Here is a 21,939-nt window from a genome sequence, read left to right as displayed (position 1 = left end):
ATCTCCTAGCTACAGTCTGAAAATCAAATTCTAACCATAACCGCCAGCAGCGTGTGATATGGTCAATGTTGCAAGGCTTATTTACAAGCTCAAGCAAAGGCCTGATGATCCACAAAGAAGACACGACAAAAGCAACAATGAATATAAAAATATTTCTTAATTGCATAGACCATTGCTAACCTAGCTCTCTCAATCCATGGTGTTATAGTTGTTATCTAGCTCAATGAATTGCCTACAATTAGATAGCGGGAAATTGCCTACTTGCAAAGCTCATCCGGTAATCCAACTTGTGCTCTCTAGGTTGGCATAGGATCACATTGATGGTGTTGCATGTGTGGACCACTACTTTGTTGCGGCTTGGTGGATAGTGGGCAGCCACCTTGCAGATCAAGGGACTCTACATTGTCTTTGATTGTTTGATATGATGCTGTTTCTTTACCTGCGACACAGGAACAGAACACTAAGGTGGAAAGGGCCCACTCCTCTCACAAGAAAGATTACAACCATCTTCCCTTTAGGTCGCTCAATTATACCAGAAGCTCTCTAAAAACATTCTTAACAATGAAAACAGAAAATTCTGACATGGAAATCGTCCTCTAGTTGACTCTACCTCCAATAGAATTATGCCCTTGTCAAAAGATACCTCAATCGCGTAGATCCAGAAATTGGATTTTCTAGATAGCTTGATAACTAATGTTTAGACTATGGACAGGTTCTGGATGCAAAGTCAAGCCTCTTAATTAAAGCAGCATCAGCCTCACCTAATGAGAGTGCAAAAATCTTCCAAACAATGGCTTTGATATAAAGCCCATAGCAAGAGACCTACTTGGCCAGGGAAAACTCTTAACAGTGATATCTAACAAAGAGGATGGCTGTAGATAGCTCTTGTTAGGTGGCAATATGTCAGCTGATCTTGCAATGAATCAAGTCACACGTTTGATGCCCTTAAGTAGTGAGTGATTAGAAGTCCATTGTTCTAGCTTCCAGCTTTGTGTTTAGCCTGGCATCTTTACTCACAATTTGTAGTTTTCCAGCTAACTATAAAATTTGACTTGCCATTCTCCGCGCACAACCCAACTGAACCTTTGCTCAAAACACCACATACCTGGGATCCAATAATTCCTTTTCCAACCAGGTTGAGAATCGTACTTTTTGAAACTTTTTAAGGAAAGCTGACCTATAAAACTAATATTATCCAAATACAGCAGGTTTTCAGCAACTATGAACCCAACACAGAGTAACTTAGTCCAAGTCTAGGTTTATGTTTTATCCATGATTATGGAATTGCTAGGAGGTCACCAAAAATCCTAAACTCTTTGCACAGGAAAGAAAGTTAAGCAATGTCCGTATCAAAGACAGCACACAGAGAAAAAGATCAAGCATTCCAATATGTATGCACTTGAGTGAATACCTAGTGAAATCAAGAATGTTCCCTTCAATATCTTAATTGTTCTTCAAGTCAAACATGAATCCACTGGAATCAAATGCTGAAGACAAACTTTGGACATAGACCTATATATCGATTCTATGGTCACACAATCAAATTATGCACCAATGAAGCATCAAGAAGATAATGCATGGATAAATGTATCCAATGTTTTATTTACGAGCAGTGGCTGATAGCCTTTTTAATCCTGTAGCTAAGCATTTTATCTCCTGAGCAACATGGTTCTGCAAATTTCCTCAGTAAAAGATCCGACCATTTCACAAAATTTGCTTTATAAGACCACCGTGCATCTCTCCATACCAGGTCAAGTCCAATATACAAAGCGGTCTTGCTCCTGCATTAAGCTACATACCCTAAATTTATTCTGGTCTATAGTTATCCAGCTAGGGCGACAATTTAAATTATTTAAAAACTTGATGAACAATTGGCTTTCCTTTCAAACCAGAGCCCTTAATGCATTCTTTGAGATCAGAGTAGCACCCGTGTGAACAGTAACTACAATCCTCTCCTGTAAGCTCATCTAAAACCCCCAATGAAAAAAACAAAAAAAAAAAACAGCTATACAAGTTTATATAATAGTTGCACATCTAGGTTTTTACCTTTTGATACTAATTTCAAGGTAACATGAGATGTTTTAGTTTTAACTTTTGATCCTAATTGTAATATTGCATAACTTATTTGTGAAAGTCTAACTGAAAAATGCCATTAAAAAGTAAAGGTTTTGACCACACCATTCATGGAGAAATTTTATGTCCATTTTTGGGAAAAAATGCTTTATAAAAACAGCAGTTACCTTCTCACAAAAGGACAAGGAATCTTCAGTCCTCAAATCTGCCTGAGAAAATTCTGTTCCGTCACATATGTATGCCTACATGGAAGCATACAGATGACATTTAGGTATTTGCCACATTGAACATAGCATGTAATCAATCCAGTTTTAATTATAAACTACATTGAGTTCCTATACTGGTTCCACAACTTGTGAAAGCATAGGAGAGGAGCAGAGATGTTAGCAATTGGAGATGGGACTCAACCCTTTGCCCAATGCTTTAAACTTCACTGATGCAGCTTAGCTGTCCATCCTTCAGGTCAATTGGATGACTTGAGCCTAGTAATGCACAGATGATGTTCATTTGGACTCTTATCACCTGTGTGCATGATGCTTTATCCCCACATCTGGCCACAGAGCACCCACCCACACATATTTTTTTCATCTCTCCTTAATTGCAAACTGGATGCTGATGTCAACTGGGACTTGCACCAGCTTGCACCAGTAGGATGAACACACCCATCAGATATTCAGGCCGGATACAGGGTGGACGGACGCAGGGTGGAAAAAGAAGCGTCCGCTGCCCTACGTGTCAAAAGGCCATTGGGCCCGATTTTTGCGAGTGGCGGACACTTCTAGGCAGGGGATCTTCCCCGTGCCGAAATTCGGGCGCGCCCGATGAACAAGACGACAGCACCTTTCTCCAAAAAGTGACCTGAGGGACTGACAGGAATTGAAACCCCACCAATCCCCTCACACCTCTTATTCATTACCAATGGGCCAATCTTCATGGGCGCAGTTTAGTGTGTAAACAAAGTAATGGACAACTTGCACCTCCTGTCCGTCCATAGCCCAGTGTGTAACCGCCTCACTCTCAGGCACACACATTACATGGGCACCATCCCTCTGGGGGCCCCCACAAAAAGACCATTTTTACCGTTTCTCCTTAATTGCTGAAGTCAGCTGGGACTTGCACCAGTAGGACGAATACTCCCATCAGATATTCGCTCTCAGGCATGCGCACATCAGATGGGCACCATCCCTCTGCCCCCCAACTAAAAGACCCCACACACATGGCACAAGCACAAGCATAAGTGCACAACATATCGCAGACTGATTACCAGAAGACAGTGTTAAACCTTAAATTTCTGTAAACATGACTTTTAGCTCTCAAATGTTGCAATTTTTTAAGAAAAGCTTGGATTTAGGCCTTTGCACTTTTTCAGGTTGAAATAGATTATACAAAAGTAGTCTGGCAAGCAAAGGCTTTACCTGTTGCTCCTGCTGAAGGAGTGGATGATAAATGTAATCTTGCAGAATTTCATGTGAATAATTTATAAACAACTGTTCCAAGCCATTCTTCTGAAAAGTAAGCATAAAAAACAGAATATGTGAGATATTAACACCTTTGCTAACTATAAAAGTCGGCCACTAGATTCTAGAACATTGTCAAGGAGTTTGATTAACCTCAGAAGATCCAAATCCAGGAAAATCCAAAATGCTGATACATCTACAATCACCATCATTGTCTTTCTTCAAAAAACCATTTATTCGAGCCACCAGCCACGTGAATGCCTTTTCATATAAATATTCTGCAAGAAAATCCCTTGCAGCAATGATCTGCATCTCCAAGAAAGGGGACACTATGTCACAAGGAAGACACAACATAATTGTAGCACTATCAAACAAACAAAGATAAAAAAGCTTTGATTTGGGTAGTAAACAAAAACGTAGGAACCTGGGATGAAGAATACGTCAAATCATCTTGATCAGCCGACCCTCCACAGATCACTTCTAATAACTGCTCTCCAGAGCACTGCAACAATTGGGCTGCTTTTTTTATAGCTGAAAAGAGCATCAGTCAGAAGAAATTGCCAAGTGTCAACTGCAGTACAATAAATAGGTTAAGCTTGTTACTCCCTCTAGCTTTGAAATGCCTCTGTTCTCTTCATATCACTATCTAAAAATCGACAATCTTCATTCTTAAATTACATGCATGTTGTGTCTCACGTAGGCAACTGAGCTTGCTTGAAAATAGGCAACCCAGCATAACCAACCCAGTTGTGGGTCTTTAAAACATTCTTCTTCATAAGCCCAGCTCCACCCACCATATTGTTTTTGCTCATGGTTTTGGAAAGGTCCTTCAACCTAGCCCCACCCAACATTCATCATTTGGATAATAATGATGAGAGTCATGGAGAGTGAGCAGCTTCCCTCTACCTTCATTAGGAAGCTGCATTCTTGCTTCCTTTCACCCCCTCCCCCCCAAAAAACAAGCATAGCCATAGTGACATGTACAAATGTAATATGTCACATGATTATTGCACAACATGGGAGCTTAAGGTCTCCATCAGAAAAGTGCTTCAAACTATCATTGATTGTTCAAGAGAGAGACCTATATGACAAAAAGGAGGCAAGCTTGGCATGAAAATGGGAAGACCAAAAGCTTTGGCCAACATTGTTATTGGTCTCATTAGCCATTTCCTGCATCATATTCATGGATGTGAAGCTGATTGGACACCATCAAAGTATAAAATATTCATCTCCAAAGGAGAAGATGAAATTATAAGAAAAGAAAGTAAACAAATAAGGAAGCTTCAATTTGAGGCTCAAGAAATTCTTTTTATAAGCTTATTTATCCAGTCTTTCCAACTTGACATTGAGTAGCAAAAAAACATTCTAACTCATCGGGTCCTCATTGAAAGGCGTACAAACTCGATATGCTCACGGATATCAAGATTCTGCTTGTACAATGAATGGCTTCTATTAGAATGCATACAAGAGTACATATCACTATTCTCTTAAACAGGAAAAAAAAATGAAAAAACAAGTGCAGAAAAAGAAAACAACAAAATGATGGAGAAGGCATTGAAAAAAATCATTATACAAAGCTGAAGGATTTGAGTATAAAAGTGAGTTCCTACACAAGATGTGTGGATTAGCAATGCCAACCTAAGGATGAAGAATTGGAGAGATGGCTGAAAGGTTCATAAAGCACCTTTTACACCCTTGCTTTTGGGCTTGCACAATGTATTTGATTTCACACCATTTCTAGAGGGCACAAATTGTCAAAAGTGGGTGCAATGATGGAAGTGAATGAATCTATTGTAATAGACTGCACAATGCAAGAGAAAAGAAAAAAGAAACATTGTGAAGAAAGAAGAACACTGCAAAGAGAACTCCAAAGAAAAATGCTCAGGAAATGGAATCCATATACCAAGACAAGAGACAGTACAAAAACAACAAAGAGTCAAAATTGTGTGGGCATTGGCACTAATCCCTCTCTCCAATGGAACCTACTATAGAAGTATGCAGAAGTAATGACTAAGGAGGAGCGTTTGGCCTATATATAGGCCTCAATCATGAACAACTCCGCCAACATCTGCTGGGCCCAAAAATACAGGTCCACCAGCCATAAATGTTGTCCACAAGCTAACAACAAACAAATAATCAAGCACCAAAGATAGGCAAACCACATCACAACTAGAAGATGTCTCCAATCCACTAGGTCGGCCAGCTGAAAATAAATAAAATAATCAGGTGCTTAAGTTACGCAAACCACATCATGACTGATAGATGTGCCCAACCCATTAGGACATGCACAAACTCGCACATGGACTAACAATATCCACTAACTCCCTCTCTTAGATCATGGGCGATCAGGTACAATACAATATACAATCACAATGGCTCAACATAGTACATACAACAATAACACTCAAATAAGACCACAAGTACTCAAGTGATGAGTGTACAAGCCACCACCAAGGTGCCTCAGAACAAACCTGATGTCGATGTCGATCATACCAGCCCCTAAATAGAGGAGAGAATCATAAGAGCTCTCTAGGTCTATCAATGCCTCTAAAGTAGAACACATGACTAGCCTCTCACCAATGCCACGATGCATAAATGGCCATGGATTCCCCTCCTTTAGCAAGGCCATCAAAGTGTCCCCCTCATATGAACTCACACTAAGAGCCAATCCTGCTCTCTGTCAAACAACTCATCATAAACTTGGATGTCAATCCCTGATCCAAGATTACAAACTACTAGACTTCGATTGATGCCCTCTTTGGATCCTATGTACCTTGATGCCCTCGTTGGATACTATGCACTTGTATAAAAGTACAAACAAGGCCTGTCTGCCCCACCATCACCACCCTCTCACACTTCCTCTCTAGCATTGTAGAGTTGCAAGGGATGAATATCTATATTAGTAAGTTGGAAAGGAAGCCCGCGCAACTAGCATTGAGCTGCTTGGTTGAAGCCTGAACTTGGACCTATAGACGATAAAACTCATCAATAGAGTCATCACTCTTCTACTTTGTCCGCTCCTGCTCCTACAAAGTTGCTAATGTCCTCTAGTTCTTCTAGAGATGTCCCTTCTTGCCACAATGATAGCACTTCAACTTCCATATGTCACCCCTCTCTGAAGCTCGAACATTTGGAGTATCTAGAGACAACATCCTCACCGAAACCTAAATCTGAACAAGTCTCCAATAGAACAATCCTGGATGAGTAAACAATATTGGCATACTAGTCATTAGTAGAAGAGTTTGAAGATAGATACAAAGAAGATGAACTAAGGTAAGGAATCTAGAGGGATCAATGTGTGCCAAGAGTACACACTCACAACAGTTTCAAGAGAACCCTCTCAAAAGCCGAGCAGTGAACCACAAAAGCTGACCAAAGAACAATGATGGCTGCACAGAGAGAGAAAACAAGAAAAAGTAAACCACGTGCAGCTAATAGAAGCAGAAACACAGTTCACAGCACAAAAAACCAATTGTGCAACACAAAAGATCATTGCCTAGCCCTACACAGGCAGGGGTCACAACCGGAAAACACAGGTTTGCTGATGATAAACCAGCCACTGCCTACCAGTCCAAGGGTTGCCCACGGAAGCAGCAAAAGGACACACTGAAAACACAGATTGCTGTAGTCAAAACACAGGTTGGAGCAGGACAGAAACAGCCATTTCAGCACAAAATCAGGTCACCCAGGCTGTAGATCAGTCACAACAATTCAAGACGGGTCCAATCAGCAGTAGGCAGTGTAAAATACAGATATGCAGCAGAAGAATATTAGCACCACAAGACCTAACATGGACATTTGATACCATGTCAGAAGTGGGTGCAGTGATGGAAGCATATAAATGTGCTATAATAGACTGCACAACAAAAGAGAGAAAAGAAAGGAGAAACGCTATGAAGAAAGAAGAATATTGCAAAGAGAACTCAAAAGGAGAATGCAGGAAATGGAATTCGTATACCAAGAAGAGATAGTACAAAAACAACAGTGAGCTAGCTGTGTGGACACTAGCACCCAGCTCCCTCTCTCCAACAGAACCTGCTGTAGGAGCACACAGAACTAATAACTGAGGAGGGAGCGCTTGGTCTATATATAGGTCTCAATCATGAACAGGTCACCCATCTGAAAATAAATAAAGTGATCAAATGCCTAAGATAGGCAAACCACATCACAATTGGTAGATGTGCCCAGCCCACTATGGCATGTCCAGATACACACATGAACTGACAATATCCGCTAACACAAACATGTTAAAATATCTTTACATTTAACAAATTCACACATGAACTGACAATATCAGCTAACACAAGTATGCTAAAATAGCTTTACATTTTGGACCATAAGCTTGCCTTTTATCATACTTGTGTACAATCCATCTATTCATGTGTCTCTATATGTCCACTCGTACAAGTCTACTACAACCCATGCAGAGTAAAATGAGCATAGTTGCATTGAGACAAGAAATCATCTAGGGCCCGAAAGCCATTTCCAAGAAAAAGTTGAACCACTTTCATGCTATACCCATTAGAATGCAACTTCCTGATTGTGTACCAGATGGTAATAGTCATCATGTATTATCCTAAAAATCTTATTTGAATATACCATCTGCCTAATAAGTAGGCCATTATCAACTTATAAACAAAAAGGAAACAAAATGAAAATGAAGGAGATTCACAAAAATATTACCTTCATTATTTGCCAGGAAAGATTGCTTATCATCTTTTTTGAGGAGACTGAAGTTGATATTTCCTATCCAGAGAATAGCTGCCAGCATGGACAAAATGGTTTTCTGCTCTGTTTCTGTAATTCCCATGCAAGTAAATGCATTCTGCACACAAGATAATGACTCACAAATAAGCATCTCATGTACGCAAAAGTCTATCAGCAATAAATCTGTGATGACACTTCTTCATGGATAGCCTTCTCACAAGTAAAGACTGAAATCGGCCATGGTAATCTGTGCAGTCCCTCTCAGAAGGTCTGCTCCATTTGAGATATTTGAACTCTTCTGATGATCTCAGATGCAATTCTTCTGCACAAAACAAAAATTCTATAGGGCAAATTGGCATTGTTTGACCTAGCATCACCTTGGACAATAAACTGCCTATATTCCAGAAGAAACAATCTAAATCTACCCACTTTACCTTTCAAGGACGAATCTGCACCTTCACAAAGCTGGTAAAAGACATGGTATGATTGCTCTCCTTCAGCCCGATGTACAACACGCGACTGTCAAACCCATAAATGAGGCATTTACTTCTCTTCCTGACTGAGTTAACCATACCAGCAAACTACATCTGCTATGTGCAGCATAGTGTACCAATAAAATCTACAGCTTTGCTTTCAGCATGACAGCCAAGCAGCAAAAATTAGAGAATCATCGTGACAAAGTGCAGGTTTTCTCTCGTAAGAATTAGAGCTTTTCCAAAACATTGCTTTCAAACAAGCTTATAAGGCAAGTTCGAGGCCTTGAATCAGAATTACCTTATCAAAGAAGACTTCCAGAGGTAATTGATGGTGCCAACATGTGAACCAACAAAAAACATGTCACTATTTGGCAGCCACAAATTAAGCTTCATAAAACAGCCATCTTAAAAAGTAACATTGCTCACCAGTTTGAAAGTTCACCCCACTAATTTTCCCATTGTCTCCGAAGTAGACATTGACCAATTTTCCCTGAACACCAACAAAATTGCAAGATTGAAACTTTCAGCATATATAGAAAAAATAATGTCTTCTCTACATTCTCAAAAACAGCACAGTGTACAACTACAATTGTCCTAACACTTTTGTGGAAAAATGGCTAAAAACACTTCAGATACAATGGAAGGCAACCATTCTACCCCTGCACTCGTGACGGACTTGACTAGCTGAGAATGTCAACACTGCCCTACCTACTAACTGAAATTTCCAGACGATAACAGGACTACAAATGGTGGGAAATTCGGCTGTATGACAGATCTGCTGGTTGCAAACTGCTGAATATGCTTATCCTTGAAATGATATGCCAAATGTATTTATAATGCTTACTGCGTTAGACTTATAAACACAAAATATCAAAAACATCGCAGTGAAAGTCAGTGATAATGAGAGGTCACAACAATTTTGCAGAAATGAAGCGATTTGAGTATCCGTAAGGCATTCATAAAGATATCCATTAGTGCAACTTGACCATAAGAATACAATGTTATACACTTACAAAGCGATTAGCATTGGCATTGTTGGCTGTTTTTGCATTTCCAAAAGCTTCCAGTATAATCTCACTTTGCAATATGTTGCTTCCTTCTGCATCAGTTCCTCTTGAAGCCACCAAATATTGCAATATTAATTTGGCTGACTCTGTCTTTCCTGCACCACTTTCACCACTGGATGCCAACACAGATGCCATCACATCATCAACCATAGAAATTGGCGATTGACCCGTCTTTCTCAATCAGATGCTTTTGTTTTGCCAAAGTACCTCAAGCTAGTTCAACAACAAATCAGGTCTGCTAGATAGATAATATACCTAGTGATAAGACTTTGATTGACACCATCTGACAGTAAGAAACAATCATTTTTGCTTCGTCAGTAACTATACTCAAAGAAAGCCTTTCATCACATGAAAGTTTGTCAAAAAGAAACTTCTGTCAGAAAAGTACCTCTCACCAAGGCTCTGACCGCAGTCTCTACAGTGGAAAAAATGTGTGGAGCACTGGAAGGTCCATTGACTGAACTGTAATCCTCCAAAAACTTATTGTTGTTGACCTCTGTGAAAGGATTGACTGCTAACAACACAGGTCCAGCTCTTGTCTGTACCCAAAGTTCACATACATCGTTACAAAATGTATAAAATGACATCACATCATAAGAAATTGCCTGCACTTTTGCACACAAGAGATTTAGATCATTTGAGAAGGAAAATATATCCTTTTCTCATCACAACGTGGAAAATCCAAGCTGAGTACACAATGTTTACTGCCACCAAGACACGGCTAGATCAGAATAACAAAAATTTTCTCTCAAAAAAACAAGGGGCATGGTCATCCACAGCAGGAGGCTTTAAAAGGTTTGAACTTGTGGTTACTACTGCTAGATCAGACCAATAAATGGGTTGTCTCAAAAAACAAGGAACACAATCATCTATAGCAGGAAGCTTTAAAAGGTTTGAGTTGTGCTTATTACTGTGCAAAGATAGCCCATGAAGGATAACAAAAACTCAAACTGAATAAATGATGTGTAATGCCTGCAAGGTAGGTAGATCAGACCAATCATGGGCATTTCTGCAAAGAAAAGGGATGGGCTTGATCTTCCATGGTCAGAAAGCTTCAAAAGTTTTGAGTTTGTGACTACCAAAACACGCATGCAAAATGATGTCCATCCCAAAGAAATTAGAGCTTCTCCTAGCTGTCATTGTTGTGCATCATCCTCATCAACCAAAATGGATCAAGGCAAAACCAACCACTAAAACAGAATGCATTCTAACATTGTTAGGGACAGCCTAGAAGAGCTAAAATGATGTCCATCCCAAAGAAGTTAGAGCTTCTCCTAGCTGTCATTGTTGTGAACCAAAATGGGTCAAGGCAAAACCAACCACTAAAACAGAATGCATTCTAACGTTGTTAGGGACAGCCTAGAAGAGCTAAGTTACAAGTGTCCTACAGGTGGTCACATAGAGGAAACTGCCATCATGAGATAGTATCTTAATGGCTCATATGTCCTCACTAAAGGCAACTTTTTAGACATTGAATAGCTTGTCTGTTGTCCTAGCCAAATAGAATGTGTACATGATCCCTAGAACCTAGTGTTTGATGAGAAGTATTTGGACAAGTCCACAAGAAAACCCAGTTTCTACTCGCTATTGAGTCTATTATTCCCTAGACTGCTCATGGAGTAGCATCCCTTGGTCAATGGAGTTTCATAAAGAACACCGTCATTCTAACTAGTGTCCATAAGAGTTTGGGTGGCATAGGGAGACCTGTTAACCATTCCATCTATTGAGCAACCAAAGTCAAGGTGCATTAACATTTAATTGTAGTGCACAAGATTCTAATTTTGGTCTCCATTAACAGCCCCAAAAAGGCCTTATTTGTATTTATTGGCAATTATTATACATGGTAGAACAAAAGCTCCAAAATTCCCAATAAATAAGGTATGTGTGCACATTCTCAACCCCCCACCCCCATTCATTCATTATCAGAGCAGCCTCTCCACTTGCGGCCACAGCCTGGCACCCCTCTTTTTGGAGTCTGGCAACCACCTAGCAGGATAACGGCGACCTCATGACATTGTTTTAGCTTGCGTTTTCAATCACAGGCTGCCACCCAGCAGTTATCTTCTCTCCTCCAGCAGTAACCACACCTGACACCACTTGCATTTGCTGCCTGCAGGCCTGGTCCACCAGATATATCCTGTGCTTTGACTGCTCTTCTTCATTGCAACCAATCGCCCATCTTTTGGCAGCAAGCTGTAGTCCATTGACACCTGCATTTGCATGCTGAAGACTTATTCAAAGCTATTAATGTTGCATTTCCACTTAGCTATGCATAAATCTTCTTGTTTGTAACACAAAGGATATCAAACCATTATATCAGCTGAGACAGCAGTCAAACCATTAGGCATACTTCCAAGGACCCTCACTCCCATGCCAAACATAAGAGATATGGAATGAGATGACCTTGTACCTGTCAATGAATGCGAATTTGATGATCACAATCTTGAGCATCCCAAAGCAGCAATTTCAAAAAGCCATTGTACCTTTTGGGCCTCTAAATCCTGCATGTGAGGCTTCTAACCTCACAATATGTGCAAAGATCAACAGTCTACCATATCACAACTGCATAAACACAAAGAGACAATTCAAGGGGAAAATCCCCTCAAGAAGACCACTTACAACCTCCCAAATCTCCAAAGTCCAAACCTATAAACCCTACAGCTTGGATATCACGGTAGATCCATGTGCCAACCCTAGGAAAGCAAGGCACAGCTACAAGACCTCAATCGACAAAGCTATTCCTCTAGCATGCATGTACTACTGCTATTCCATACTTACATTGTACAACCAACAAGTTGAACAAATCGTGGAAATTCTATAAGGACCCATATGCAACAATCGCCATGATCATTAATTTCACCGCAATCGTGTGAAAGAGTGGTACTCACTCAATAGATGTAATTGTGGCATACATCACCCATAGCTTTCACATGTAGACCTTGTGCATGAAGACTCCATGCTCACCCAACTCCAACCCACAACTCCGTTGAGCTAAATTACCACTAGCTTTAATTAAGCAGCCCCAAAACTCAAGTTAATTAATGAATTTAACCAATCTTTTAAATCAGGAGCAATTGACAAGATTTTTAGTGTCCTATATGTAAAACCCTAATTTGGGAGTCCCCAAAATTTCTGTAAATAGACAACCTGCACTCCCATTCAATCAATCTCCTTGTTGCAATTTCAAGCACTCTAGCTTCACTGACCACACCCCATTTGTTGAGGACATCTCAGCCAAGGCTGCCCAACACTGTCTACCTCCTCCCAGCACCTATTTCCAGCCTTCTAACGCTGCCTACACTCACAGTTGCTGCTGCCAACTGCTGCCCACACCTCCAAAGGCTGCATCCATCTTGTTCCACCTATCAAAAACCTTGTGCTTCTTCGTCCTCATCAACCAAACATGCCTTTAATGACAAAACTCATTTTAACAAGTCAAACTTCACTACTTGGCCTGATCTGATGAGACATGTCCTCGACTTGTAAAACCTATAGGATATTGTGCAAGGGTTGGAACACCAACCTGATCTCCCACTTGTTGCATACAAGGTCATCCACCCATGGAAGGTTAGGAATGCCTCCGCTATTGCCAAACTAATGCACAGCTTATTGCCTAAGTTTCATTCTCAACTTCAACATTTCATATTAGCATCCGGGCATTGGGCACACTTGATTGACCACTATGTGGCTCAAGACAAGACCCGTCACATAAATCTGGACATAACTTGAAAATCGCTGACCAAGAAGACTTGAGAGTCAAGATAGCTGAGTATCAATGACTTCTCCCCGAGTTCTCTACCACGAGGGCTCCTAGGTCCTCAAATGATCAAATCACATTAGTCCTTAATAAGCTGCTGCAAAAATACTTCCATTTTTTCTAGCAAGTGATTTCATAACCCACCATGCCCGCATTCTATGAATTTGAGTATCAATTGCTGCATTACGCTCAGTTGTTCAATTAGTTTCACCTCTAGGGGGCTCATTGCTTCTTTTGAGAAAGGGCAGTAAGGGAAAGGTAAACAAAACCAAAACTCAAATCAAAAGCAAACACAAAATCAAATCAAAACCAAGCTAGTAAGACCCAAGGAAGCAGCCAGTCTTCTCTTAATCCTGGGTGGCAAAATGTACCTAAAAAGAATAGGTGTTGTCAACATTGTCAAAAGGCTGGCCACTTTGACAATGAATGTCGATCAAAGGCAAAAGGCATAGCACCTAAATCTAAGAATCAACCCCCCCCCCCCCCCCCCGGCCAACAAGGAAGGCAAGGTGGTGGCAACCCTCAACAAGGACAGTGGCAAGACCAAACCCACATTGCCACCAATCAACCATCACAATCTATATTGTTCTTAACGCTAGAGAGCATGTCAAATTGGTCGGCAGAGGAACACATCATCTTCATAGAGCCATTTGAGGATGCAAGTCTCATCCACATCTACGAGTTGCCTCCTAACGAGGTGATTGCAAAGGCCCACTCATAACAACCAAGTACTTTAACTACTTGGATTGTGGACAATGGAACTACTCATCATATGGCCCCTATCTCAAACATTTTCATCTCCCGAGCCCCTGCAACCAAGATAGTCCGTGTTGAAAACAACTCTTGAGTTCTCGATCAAGATTCAAGCTCATGTTCGCATCAGTTTTGCCATTGATCGAGGCCCAAATCTCACTATGTTGGATGATGTATACAATATCCCCTAGCTTAGGGTGAATGTTATCCGCTCAACAACTTTGTTGATCGAAATGAGCAATCTCCTTCACAATGACCATACTCAAGATCCTTGACTCTCAGACAAGTTTAGTGATTGCTCGTAGTACGGCACAACCTAGTGGCTTATACCACATGACAATTTCTTTCCAAGCCAACAACGGAGGGCTCTTAGTTCCATCGCTTTCAAGCTTTAGCTACTACAAGGGAGCCTAGGGACACTGAATGTCTATGGCATATTCGTTTAGGACATCTCAAATACAACTCTCTTTTATGAGTTGTTGCATCGTCAAATGGTTGAGCGCCTTGCACACCTAAAGCTATCTTGAGATATTTGTAAAGCCCGTCAACTCGGGAAACACCGTCATACCCCATTCCCTCATCAATCCACACAAAGCTAAGGTACATCTTAGATTGATTCATGTTAATCTTTGTGGGCCAACATCCAATGCTACCTTGAATACCACTTTGTACTTTTTTTTTATAGTGGATGATCATTCCAGATAAATGTGGATGAACTTTCTCGAGCACAAGTCCCACACATTTAACTATTTCTCTACTTGGATGATGCTAGGTCATAACCAAACTGATCGTCGTGTAGGGTGCATGAGGAGTGCTAATGGTGGCGAGTCTACCAGCATAGGGACCAAACCACCATAAGCATGGCACGCTCTATGTTGTTCACAACAAAGCTCCCTAAGCGCCTTTGGGTCAAGGTTGTTAATACTTCAATGTACATCCTCAACCAATGCCCGATTGTGGCCATTGTCTCTAAAAGGACTCTATATAAGGCATTTTTTGGCTCTCAACCTGCCATTTCCCACTTGAGAGTCTTTAGGAGTCATGCATACATGCACACACACATAATGATAAGACAGAAAAGCTCACTCTCCAAGTTGATCTCCTAATTTTTATAAGTTGCTCAACCAAAACGAAGGCCTACAAGGTGATCGTTAGGAGAGAGGTATTTTTTTATGAGAGGGATATTAAGCAGTCTTCTATACTAGACTCTACCCCGTTTCCTAAGATTATTCCATCAGAGATAGTGCCTTCTATGCCAAATCTACTACTCGCTCCTCACCTTCCTGCAAATTCTTCAACTCTCAAGCCCTTCCCCCCCCTTCCCGCAAGACCCATTACCTCACTAGTACCACAGACCATGCACAATTCGAGGATCCTTCCGCAAGACTACTCTGAAGGACCCTAGAAGATCTACCCAACTTATACTCTTTAATACCCCCAATGGTGAGAGGCCAAGGGATCGCAGCTAGAGAGTATTAATCGAAATGAGACTGACCCTATGGACAATCCGAGTTACAAGAAAGTCATCAAGACAAAGTGAATTTTTAGAATCAAGATAAAAGCTAATGGGAATTTAAACAAGAACAAGGCTCGCCCTATAATGCAAGGGTTTCGACAAAAGCAAGGCATTGATTATGAAGATACCTTTACTTCTACTACGTGGTTGACATCATTCCATTTGTTGGTTGTGCTAGCCGCTCACCACGGTTGGCCAATCTATTAGATAGACATCAAAAGTGCCTTTTTGAACGGCTATCTAGAGAAAGAAGCATATGTGGAGCAGCCACCTGGGTTTTCTTCTGTTGACCGAAAAGATAAGGTCTTTTGCTTGCGAAAAGCTCTTTATGGGCTGAAGTAAGCACCATGGTCTTGGTTCCAAAGGATGGATGAGTTCCTTCGAACTCACGGATACCATTCTACCCCTTCTGACCTAAACTAATATGTATGTATCACTTCAAAGGGGGTCAGCTACATCCTACTTTGGGTAAATGATTTACTTATCACTAGCTCAAATTTGGTTGCCATAGCAAAAAATAAGGCCAAGCTTTGTGCTACTTTTAAGATGACCACCCTTGGTTTATTATCTTACTTTTTGGGGATGGAGGTAGTTCGATCTAGGGGATGTATTTTTGTGTCACAACAAAAGTATGCTCTTCAATTGGTGACCATGATTGTAAAGCGGTGCTTGGGTAAGTCAACAATTCCCCTACGAGGACACTATCCAAGTGTCACTATTGTATCTCATTTGGCATGAGCATAATCACACTTGCATTGCCTCTTGCATAACTCCAATACATTGGCATTTTTTTCTATAAACATGCATCTATACACATTTATTTCTTTTCCGTCCTTGAAGTGGTCAACTCTAGATCCACCATATTCATGGCATTGCACATGATCGTCTTTGAGACAATCTCCCTTACTTGCACATGATAGTCTCCAAGACAATCTCCCTTGCTTGCTTAGCTTATCTAGCTTGCTATCCACACATTTATTGACTCTCCATATACTCACCATAGATTCTTCCTATACTTAACCTCTTTTCTTTACTATCGACACCAAGTAGTAGTTGAGATAGACCTATTCATTTTGTGAAGGTCTTAGGGCTGACCATCATTCTCAATTGATTGAAAACTTAATTGAAACTCACTTGATGATAAATTGTTTGAAAAACAAAGTAAAAGATAGTCCATTGTGTTTTCATCCACCTTTGTAAGACTTAGTAGGCCACTAGTAGGCCACTGGGCAACCAAGACGAGCACTCTTTGTCTTGATGCTCTATCCTCTCTTGAGTAAACACTTAGGCTCCCTTGGTAAGATAACCATCACCTCTATAGTCTTCAAGGTCACTAGGCAGCCAATGTGCACCCTTTGCCTGATGCCCTAATTGATTTGGGATGGAACGCCTTGGGAAAAGGGAAAGAAAAGAAAAAGGGCTTGGGCTTGTTTGCAATCCGTTTCTCATTTCAATTTTGGGCATGAGGGGGAGATGTTGAGCTAAATTACCATTAGCTTTAATTAAACAACCCCAAAGCTCAAGTTTTTAATGAATTTTAACCAATCTTTTGAGCTAGGAGAGGTTCGAGAGAGTTTCACTTTTCCCGCATGTAAAACCCTAATTTGGAAGGCCTCAAACTTTCTATAAATAGACAATGTGCCCTCCCATTCAATCAATCTCTTTTTTGCAAGTTTCAAGCGCTCTAGCTTTGCTGCCCACACCCCATTTGCGAAGGACATCTCAACCAAGGCTGCCTGACATCATCTATATCCTTTCGGCACCTGTTTCTAACCTTCCAACATTGCCTACATCATGGTTGCTGCTGCCAGCTGCCACCCACACCTCCAGAGGCTGCGTCTCAGCCTAGCGACCAATCTATAGGCTGCATTTCCTGCTGCTGCGGCCATATGGACTGCTGCTGCACTTGGTACTGACATGGTGCCACCAGCCCCTGCACACTCATCAAGAGGCGGCTACTGCAATCGCCGCCTGGCAATCCTACATCCTCAACTAGCTACATTGGGTAGTTTTCTCTCTCTTTTGCCTATCCAACACTGATCCAACATCATCATCATCTGTGGTGTTTGCTGCTGTCCAACATCTTGGAAGCTACCTTTGCTACGTTTCAAGATCCATCACAAGTATGACACACTCTCTAGATCATTCTCTTTGCCTCTATCATCGAGACACGAGGGTTAAAGATACAATATTTATTTACCACATAGTGTGTTCGCTACATAAGTATTGGATTATTCAGATTCATTCATTTATGATCTTCACTGTGTTCATTGTCTCCGAGTTACCCTAACCCAAACTGTGTTTTGTTGAGTTTATATTTTGTCATACGCTTTCATTTATTTTCTACGTTAGGGTATTTCTTTACAAACTCCACCATCCATATGAGAAATAAGCCCATCAAGCACTACATAACACACACTACCTCCACATGTGAATAATAACACGGGAGCAAGAGAGAATTGAAGAAAGGAATCCCCTCAAGTATAGCACCGAAAAGCTCTTGAATCTCCAAATCTACAAATCTCCATGGGTTGGGCATCATGGGCAGATCCTCATACCAACTCTAGCAGGGCAAGGCACCACTCCAAGTCACCCAACCACCTTGGCAAAATAAATGTCTCCCTCTAGCTGTAATAAGCAATCATAGTCATGTCCTAGATGTAGGCCCTACACCAAGTTGGTTAGGGACATTATGAGCTCTATCCATTGTTCACTTTAGTCAATTTGATCTTTTTTGGCATGGTTAACATGGGATGACCATCCCAACCCCCCAAGATGCAAGGGACATTGTTGACCAAATCAATGGATGGCCATCTCAATCCCCGAAGATGCAAGGGCACCATCTTGAATGGATTTACAAAAAGAGACACCAAAAGGGGATGGGGGATGTCCCAAACAACCATCCCCCTATCTTGGTCATCTCCTTGTTAAGGAAAGCTAGTAGTGGACATTTCAAGCAAGGGACTTATTTTTAGCATTATGGACCTTTTTTCCTTAGAAAGTTTATAATGTTATTTTTAGCATTATTGACCTTTTTTCCTTAGAAAGGTTATAATGTTAGTTATCTTTATTTCTTCCCCTTTCTTACACATATACACACATACAAAATCAAGATACTCTCAAAGGAGTCATAACAAATCAGCCCACATTATAGACAGTTTTTTCTAGTGGAAAACATCACATGATAAATATACCATTTATATACACGCACACGTGCATGTATATATATATTCCCTGATCCCCGTCTCCTACTTTTGCTGTTTCCTATCCCTATCCCCCATCCCATGTTACTATGGTTTTTGGTTCAGCAACCACAAACGTCCTTATTTTTGGGCTAAATGTTATTTTGGCCCTTGGATGTTTGTTGAGCCACTTTAGATCAATTAAGTTATCTACATATAGGCACATCTTGTCAGTTAGGTAACAACTCGTCAATCAAACAACTTCTCTCTCCTGCCTTCTCACTCCCATCACTCCTCACTCCAGCAGCCAGCTACAACCTGTAGCAAATGTAGAGATTGTTCATGTGTCAGCCTTCTTCTTTATCACTTAAAATCTTCATCGCCTTCAACCTGCTCTTCAGACTTCAATGGTCATGTCTCCTGTTTGCTTTTCCTCTTCCACTGCAACTCTAACATGGTATCATCACCATAAGCAGCAGAGGAGCATTTCATCTCCCAGCCCAAGACACCTACCATGCTAATGAAGATTCACATGACCAGGATGATTTGTGTGACAAGGTCAATAGCAGAGCCTTGACATTCATCTTCACTATTTGTGATGATAGAATTATTAACTATGCCTTTGAACATTCAAATGCAAGCAGTATTGTAAGTAAATCCACATAAGAGGTGGATCAGTGCTACAGAATCCACTATAAATATAATGTAGTGCGTACATATATCTTATCCTGATCATATCTGAGCTTTAGGTTGTGTGAAGTTGCAGGCTCGTTCACGTAACTTAACTGTACCAAATCATCCACACCATCAAGGATCTTTGGGTTCGCAGGAAGCAGCTTGCTGTAGGGGATATTTAGGAGCTGCACAAAGAAACATAAACATGTCATCTAAAGAAGCAGATCTATTCCACAAAACCAAATTAGCTTTTGCCTGACAAGATAAAGCTGAAAGTGATGAGGTTACCTGACCATCCAGGGTACTAACAAGTGATAGATCATCAGAATGCGACTTGATAACACCTAGGGCCCACTTATTGGCTTCATGCAAAAACCACACGCGAGAATCCTGTTTCATTAAATCAGCTTCAATGCAAAATACTTGGCCACCATATATGCAATACTAAAAGTATGGCTTGCCTTTCTAAATATGTGATCTTTCAAATTTTACTAAGTATCCAGTGTGGAATTTATAACTCTCCATGAAACAAATTCACAGATTCAACGTTTGTACATAATCTCCCCCCGGCATATTACTGTGGCATTATTAGCTTCCCGTATATATTATATGCCCAACCTCTAAAGGGTCGAAACTTCTGCATTACTAAGATTCTTTAGATGCCTTATGATTTTACTCCGAGTGAGGCACCCGGTCACATTGTCAAAGTCCAATCCTGGAAACAGTAAAGCGGAGCTTTTCCAGAAACCTCTCCACCTGCTAGAACACTCAGAAGCTGATTGAGCAACACATGTTGCGATTATCTGAAGCTGTTCATCGGTGATTATACTGTTGGAAATTTGTTTTTAAAAGTGAATTTGCGAGATGCTCTTAATTTTAAGCTACCTTTCTCATCTTGTGAATTATGCCCTCTCTTCTCCTCTTTCTCTTGTTGGTCGTCAAATCATCCTGTGTGCTGGATGCTAGGTCATGCAGCTGCACTGAAACCTGATCGATGTGGCTGTTTCCTGTATTAAACATCGGCAAATCCTCTTCCTTGATTGCTTCAGCTCCGCCATCCACCATTCTTTTCTCCTCTGCTTCCTCCAATCTTCTGCGCTTCAACATTGCGTCTTCCTCTGCTGCCGCCTGGGGTGGAACCTCCATTCCTGTCCCTAGCCTACTCGTTGGAGCGTCGTTCTGATGCTGAATATTGAAGCTTGCACGCGTATTTTGAGTCTCTGCTCGATGCGCTGAGGGTCGCACGTGACCGTTGGATTTGGTAACGGCAGGAAGGAGCGTGTCGGCGTCGGGCATTTTCCTCATTCGCACAGCGGAAGGCAAGCGAGCTCTGGACGGCGGCCTCTGCGGCAGGACGGGGAGCTTATCAGGCGGAGCTTCGTCTTTCTCTTTGATAGAATCCAGGAGTAATTCTAGTGTGCTTCTTGCCATGGCAGGATGAGAGAAAACAGGCCAAAAGATCGCAACTGTACTCCAAAAACTTCCGCACTTTGCTTCCCTCTCTCCCTTCTCCTTCTGTCTCCCCCTCCTTTCTTCTTCAGTGCACAATAGTGAGGTGAATCTGGCTCATGTGGAGCTTCTGGTTTTTCATCCACGCAGCCGAAACAGTGCCCTTTCTGTAAGAATGCCTGTGTATGCTGCTACGAATGCAGCTCTGGTGCTGGAGGTCCGCCGACAGAGGTAAAGCTGCAAACTAAAAACCCGAGGCGGAGAAAGTGGAGACAAAAAAATAAGTGTATTATATCAGACGGCGTTAGTATTGGTTACCAATCTCGGAAAATGAAGAAAAGATGAGGACTCTCACAGGGCAGGCCGGGAGGCTAGCGGTGGAAACAAGAAGAAAAGAGAGGAAAGATGAAAAATGGAGGACAGAGAGAGACAAAGAGGAGGGGAAACACAAACAAAGAGGTCACCGGCAAGCTCTTTCTGCTCGTGTTTTAACAAATTGAAAACGGACACAGAGGGAGAGAGAGATGAAAGCAAGCGTTCCGGCTATGGGAAGAGCTGCTTGGACGGAGAGAGGAGTGAGAGACAGAGAGAGAGAATAATCAAGAAAACAACAGTCCAAACAAGGAAGACAATGACTTGGCCTAGTGACACGGCAGGCAGCCTCTGCCGGGGCCCTTTACGAACCAAAGCTTGGAAATCAATGACGTGGCATAGTGACGGGGCAACCAGCCCTCTCGAGTCTACCGCTCCCTTATAAGACAAGGGAGGAGGACAATGACGTGGCATAGTGGCGGGGGCGAGCGACCCTCCATGTCACGGCCGCTCCC

The 21,939-nt window shown here is 41.4% G+C and overlaps 1 protein-coding gene across 2 annotated transcripts in view; it reads right to left on the bottom strand.

Annotated features, from left to right (window-relative positions):
* LOC148028557 (myosin-1-like) overlaps nt 1-21,710 on the bottom strand; it is a 29,264-nt gene extending 7,554 nt beyond the window's left edge. Inside the window, exons 1-17 of one of the 2 annotated variants that reach the window (XM_087688833.1) lie at nt 21,468-21,710; nt 20,549-21,356; nt 19,952-20,053; nt 19,705-19,848; nt 11,868-11,990; nt 10,169-10,319; nt 10,036-10,063; nt 9,727-9,892; nt 9,140-9,203; nt 9,012-9,025; nt 8,672-8,756; nt 8,456-8,559; nt 8,214-8,355; nt 3,955-4,061; nt 3,684-3,836; nt 3,489-3,578; nt 2,241-2,315 (exon numbers count right to left, since the gene is read on the bottom strand). In XM_087688833.1, the coding sequence (XP_087544959.1) occupies nt 2,241-2,315; nt 3,489-3,578; nt 3,684-3,836; nt 3,955-4,061; nt 8,214-8,355; nt 8,456-8,559; nt 8,672-8,756; nt 9,012-9,025; nt 9,140-9,203; nt 9,727-9,892; nt 10,036-10,063; nt 10,169-10,319; nt 11,868-11,990; nt 19,705-19,848; nt 19,952-20,053; nt 20,549-21,094 (2,094 nt within the window). In that variant the 5' untranslated portion in view covers nt 21,095-21,356; nt 21,468-21,710. Of the gene's footprint in view, nt 1-2,240; nt 2,316-3,488; nt 3,579-3,683; nt 3,837-3,954; nt 4,062-8,213; nt 8,356-8,455; nt 8,560-8,671; nt 8,757-9,011; nt 9,026-9,139; nt 9,204-9,726; nt 9,893-10,035; nt 10,064-10,168; nt 10,320-11,867; nt 11,991-19,704; nt 19,849-19,951; nt 20,054-20,548 lie in introns of both variants that reach the window. The other variant, XM_087688834.1, reaches the window with a different exon arrangement.
* Nucleotides 21,711-21,939: the final 229 nt, after the last annotated feature.

The sequence above is a fragment of the Lygodium microphyllum genome, chromosome 11 (assembly GCF_053477565.2).
Source record: "Lygodium microphyllum isolate KBCC chromosome 11, Lygodium_microphyllum_v1.1.10, whole genome shotgun sequence".
Taxonomy (NCBI): Eukaryota; Viridiplantae; Streptophyta; class Polypodiopsida; order Schizaeales; family Lygodiaceae; genus Lygodium; species Lygodium microphyllum.
Note: the sequence above shows the minus strand (reverse complement) of the source record. Positions and strands in the feature narration are given on the sequence as shown.